This window comes from Alexandromys fortis, unplaced genomic scaffold, assembly GCF_014885135.2.
Source record: "Alexandromys fortis isolate MF-2015 unplaced genomic scaffold, M_Fortis_MF-2015_v1.1 scaffold_341, whole genome shotgun sequence".
Classification (NCBI taxonomy): domain Eukaryota; kingdom Metazoa; phylum Chordata; class Mammalia; order Rodentia; family Cricetidae; genus Alexandromys; species Alexandromys fortis.
Window position 1 is genome coordinate 141,870 of NW_026068214.1, and position 5,690 is coordinate 147,559.

General features: G+C 40.1%; 1 protein-coding gene across 6 annotated transcripts in view; it reads right to left on the reverse strand.

The window, feature by feature from the left end:
- Window positions 1-313: 313 nt before the first annotated feature.
- Window positions 314-5,690, reverse strand: part of Ankhd1 (ankyrin repeat and KH domain containing 1) — a 118,185-nt gene continuing 112,808 nt past the window's right edge. For 3 of the 6 annotated variants that reach the window (XM_050130376.1, XM_050130378.1, XM_050130377.1), the window contains 3 exons: window positions 3,723-3,896; window positions 2,168-2,422; window positions 323-970 (listed from right to left, as the gene is read on the reverse strand). In XM_050130376.1, the coding sequence (XP_049986333.1) occupies window positions 786-970; window positions 2,168-2,422; window positions 3,723-3,896 (614 nt within the window). In that variant the 3' untranslated portion in view covers window positions 323-785. Of the gene's footprint in view, window positions 971-2,167; window positions 2,423-3,722; window positions 3,897-5,690 lie in introns of all 6 variants that reach the window. The other 3 variants (XM_050130374.1, XM_050130373.1, XM_050130375.1) reach the window with 2 other exon arrangements.

Genomic DNA, 5,690 nt, shown 5'->3' on the forward strand with positions numbered 1-5,690 from the left:
TTTTTTGATTTTCAAGACAGGGTTTCTCCATAGCTTTTGGTTCCTGTCCTGGAACTAGCTCTTGTAGACCAGGCTGGCCTCGAACTCACAGAGATCCACCTGCCTCTGCCTCCCAAGTGCTGGGATTAAAGGCGTGCGCCACCACTGCCTGGTGCATGCCTTTAAATTAATCCTAAGCAAAGACAGGTGGATCTCTGTGAGTTGAGGAGAGCCTGGTCTACTAAATGAGTTCCAGGCCAGTCAAGATCACATGGTGTGATCCTATCTCAAAAAAAAAAAAGATAAGTATATTTCTGTATGAGTATTTACAGCTATAATCTGGCTATATGGAAGCCAAGAAACTGTTAAGTGCACAAAAGAACAATGAATCCAATAGTCAGTTCTTTTTTTTTAAATTTATTATGTATATACAGTGTTCTGTCTGCATGTTTGCCTGCACACCAAAAGAGGGCAGCAGATCTCATTATAGATGGTTGTGAGCCAACATGTGGTTGCTGGGAATTGAACTCAGGACCTCTGGAAGAGTAGTCAATGTTCTTAACCTCTGAGCCATCTCTCCAGCCCCAATAGCCAGTTCTTTAGGGGATAGAGACCTCTCTCAAATGTGTGGCCTGGGCCACACATCTCTCAGGTGTTTTAGAAGGACTGTAAGACAAGAGTACCCACTGTTAAAACTGAACAATAGATCTGATAGTCACAAAAGCAAAAGGGTAATTTCCTCATAAACTATTCCTCAACCAGTGACTACAATGGCTGGCAACATATCAAAATTACAATGATGCATGTTAACTCACTGTAGAAAAGCCCACAAAGCCACTTACCATAGGCTGGTGAAAAATGTTAGAGGGAGCTACCATTCCAGAATCATCTCTCTCCATTGGCTGATGCTGGGAGAATGTGCTTGGGTCTGACAATTGTTGATGCATTGGATGGTTCCCTATCATAGACTGTGACCAACCTGATAAGCCTTCTGGAAAAAAAGAATTAAAAATAATGTTTAGTATTGGCTTAGATAAAACAATAAAATATTACCACTTTGTTACTTCTTATTTTATGAGACAGGGTTTCTCTGAGTAACAGTCCTGGCTGTCCTGGAACTCACTCTGTAGGCTCTGTAGACTCTACTCAAAGAGAGATCCACCTATATATCAAAATAATTCTTCTCAAGAGTTCTTGCAACATTTACCACACCCTGGCAAGCCATAACTAATCAATCAAATAAAAAAAAAAAATCAAGTTCCTAGAAAACCAGGTAAATGCCTCTGCATACTCCCCAACTCCTGATGTGAAAGAACTCAAACTATTCTGCACTGGAAGCCTTAAGACAGAAAGCAATTTTGCTTTGGGTCATATTTCTTTTGAGAAAGGAACCTAGTCTAGTAGTTTAGGCTAGGCTGGAACTCACGTCAATATTCTTGCCTCAGCCTCTTGAACCACCAGGCCCAGCTGAAACTTTTACTTCTGATCAATTCTACGTATCATCTCAAATAACATTCTAGATTAGGGTAGAAATGAATCCCTCATAGCTATAATCCCTTTCTTTCCCTGAATGTTAAGCATAGAAACTAAGGATTTTTCTTCTTCTTTTACACTTTGGTTTGCTGTGTCTGTGTGTGCGTTAAAAACAAACTTTTTGCTTCTGTGCATTATCAGAGAGCCAACCCACAGCTTTGTGTGCAAGGTGAGCGCTCTACTTTAGGGCTGTATCAACACTCACTGGTCTGTAAGAGAAGGCCTCACTGTGCAACAGCTCAGACTGGACCCTGAACTCCCTGTGTAACTCATGCTGATCTGAGATTGGTGATCCTCCTAAGGCTCTGAAGTGTTAGTATGCGTGTACCAATATAGACATCTTTGAGGAATTCAATTTTTGGGGAAAATTATTTAATTTTATGTGTCTATGTGCATGCATGTATGTGTGTGTACTACCTACATACAGGAGCCCACAAAGGTCTGAAGAGGTATCAGATGCCTTGGAATTACGTTACAGGCAGCTATGAGCTGCCATTTAGATGCTTAGAACTGAAACTAGGTCCTCCGCTAGAGCAACAAGTGCTCTTTATCAGAGTACTCTCTCTAGCCCCTCTTCCCCTATCAGTAGGAATTAAGTTTTAATGACAAACTCTTATAATATTCAGAATGTCTTGGCAGAAAGAGAGAAAGGTACCTGACATAGCATTGACACCAAATGACCAGATCCCACTGTGTCCAACAGGAGCAACAAAACTGGTCCCTACAGGAGCTTGTGCAACAGATCCTCCTTGCCGAATCCTGGCCAGCCTCTCTGTTCCAATAGGAGGAGGTATCTTTCGATCCTGACTGGCACTATTTCCTTTTGATGGTTGGCCCAGAGTTGGTGGTGCAGAAGTGGCTGAAAGGGGTGAAGATGATCCCGAAGAAACAGATGGAATAGGAGAGTCACCTGGTGGCAAAATATTTCTCTATTGTTTTATTACATATAAAAACTAAAGAAATATGAGAAACCTTGTAAAGATATATTCCAACAACATACGTTCTGTAAAGAAAAGTTCAGTTAAAACGATAATTCAAGTGAAAATACTTTTATAACCACTGTTTAGAATACTTCTGCCTGAAGCTAAGTATAAAGAGCTTGTAAGGCTTTTTCCAACTGAACTGGACAAAGCTAGAAAAGAATTTATCATTATACTAAATAATCCTCTGAAAACATAATTATATCCTACATTTACTAAGGCTATGTATTTCATGTATTTGTTAATTCTCTCCCATTTCTTTCTTTCTTTTTTTTTCTTTTGGTTTTCCGAGACAGGGTTTCTCCATAGCTTTGGAGCCTGTCCTGGAACTAGCTCTTGTACACCAGACTGGCCTCACAGAGATCTGCCTACCTCTGCCTCCTGAGTGCTGGGATTAAAGGCGTGCACCACCACTGCCCAGCTAATTTTCTCCCATTTCTATAGCCCTCTTTTTCTATAGGAAGAGAAGTTAAATGTTAAAATCATTCTAGAATTTAAGTGATTACTTTGATTCTCCAGTGAACTTGTAATATGTGTAGTTTTCTTTGTCACAAAGACTAATGCAGATCAGGTGTTGTGGTGCACACCTTAAATTCCAACACTCAGGAGACAGAGGTAGGCAGATCTTTGTGAGTTTGAGGTGAGTCTGGTCTAAATACTAAATTCAAGGACAGCCAGGGTTATATAGAGAAATCTTATCTCAAAAAAAAAAAAAAAAAAAAAAAAGAAAAAAAGAAAAAAATAAAAAAAAAAAAAAGAGCTGTTGCTTAGTGGTAAATAACTTGCCTAGTTATGTGCAAGGGCCAGAGCTCAATTTCCAGAACAAGGCAGTGGGGGAGAATATCATATATTATGTGAGACCAAATAATTCACATGCTCTAAATATTGAAACAAGTAAAAATAAAGGTACATCTATAAAGGGTAATAAATACATCCCCAAAATGCAAAATTAAGTGTGAAACTATGTCAGAAGGATCACCTACAATTAGTTTCTTTTCAGAGTAATTTCACAACCCTGCTGTCCTTCACAGGGGCCTTTTGTAAACTACTATGTGTATCATGGATCCTTAATCCAAAGACCCAGAGGAAACATTTTAGTTTGATCATATACAAACCTCAGGTATCTGCATATTTCTTATTTTACTAAAACCACTACATAATGTACCCATAATCAAATGGCTTAATAGCTTATTCAAGATTTTTTGCGAAGAGTTTCTCTAGGATTCCTACATGTGTTTGAGGCGCTTGTCCAAGGATGGGGAGAAAAGTGTTGTCTGTTGAAACTCGGAGTCCCGACAGGTGCTGGCCCTTGGAGGAAAACCCTTGTCCCTGGTATGCCAGAAAAACTTGTCAGAGGAGTAGCAGCAGACGGGGAGCTGCCTGATGGGTCAATGGATGGCAACCCTGAAATAAAACAGGTTCAAGATATCCAATTAGCTGAGACTTTAAAATGGAAAGCCGAAGATTTACTTAATTTTTTTAAGATAAAGAAGCATATGGCATATTTTTCATAAATTAAAAAAAATGAACTCAGGTATATGATACTATATTGCCAAACCCAATCTTTTATAATCAGAAGAATATCACCCAGTATCTCTAACTAAATGAAAGTGAACTCAGTGTTTCAAAGTAGAAGTTCATCTGAAGTAATGTTCTAAATATATCTTCAAGCTTTTGTTACTGAATGGGACATAAGATAAGATCATTTTGTGTATATCTAAGTGGTACTTGCCCAATAATGTATGCATTCTCTTTTGAGGAAACTCTTTTAAGTAAAGCTAGTTACTTATAAAGCTATAATAATTTCCAATGAAGATGAACAACAAAATTTACTAATGTTTCTTTATTCACAAAGAAAAAAAAGTATTAATTTTAGTATTCTCATAAACAAAAACTGCAAATTATATAATAGCTTCTATTAGTTTGTATAAATTTAAATTTAGTACTTTCTTTAAATTTCACTGGTTTCTCTAGTGAGTGTATTAGGGAAATGAGACAAACTTCTAGAAAAAGATTATAGGTAGGTACTAATTTCCAGTCCAGAACAAGGAATTTTTGTCTTTATTTATTGACTTATATATTCCAGGACAGAGTTTTTCTGTTTAGCCCAGGCTGTCCTGGCTCTGCAGACCAGGCTGGCCTCGAACTCCCAGAGATATACCTGCCTCTGCCTCCAGACTGTTGGGATTAAAGGTGTGCGCCACCTCTGCCTAGCTAAATTATTTATTTTTATGTGCATAAAACACAAATGTGTGGAAAAAAACCCACAAATGTGTGGAGAACATGCATTTGAGAATTCTTGGTCTTACCATGTGGTTTCTAGCAATTGAACTCAGGTAGTAGGAATGCTGATAGGCATTTGGCAAATCACAAATAGTTAAACCCATGTCCAGCTTTATATCTATCCATCTATCTGTCTGTCTGTCAATCCATCAATCAATCTGTGTGTGTATGGGGGAGGGGGTTGAAACAGGTTTTCTCTTTGTAGCTCTGGCTGTCCTGGAAATTCACTTTGTAGATCAGGCTGGCCTCGAGCTCAAAGAGATCCACCTGCCTCTGCCTCCTGAGTGCTGGGATTAAAGGCGTGCGTCATCACTGCCCGGTTATTTTACTGTAAGTTTATTTCGTTTATGGCTGCATGTATGTGTGTACACCATATGCATGCCTGGTGCCCTCAAAGGTCAGAAGAGGGTGGCTGGGTGTGGTAACGCACTAGAAAGGCTGAGACAGGTGGCTCTCTGAGTTCCAGAGCAGTCAGAGTCATAGGTGTAAAGGCTCTGTCATCTGAAAAAAACAAAGAGGAGGAAATGTTGAATCGACTGGCGCAGGCCCAGGCGGGGCGCAGGTGGCGGCAGACAGCGGGGACCAGCACACAACACCAAGAGCAGATCGCCCCACTACAATTAAAGCAAAGAGGTAGGCCTTTGGTTGGCAAGATCCCCAGCAAGGAAGGAGCCGGGTCCTGTTCTTGAAGACCCTTCTGAGGGGCGAGAGGGAACTTGGCCCCTGGCAGGAGCCAGGAAACAGAGCGACAGCATTTTGTAAGAGGAGCCCCTGGCCAACAGGGAAACCTGATCCGGTTTTAAAAGACCCATTAGATAGCTTCGATAGGAGGAGATGGGCAGGCGCCAAGGCAAGAATTCACCCAATAATCCAAAAAACAACATGAAAACACCAGAACCCAATGATCTTACAACA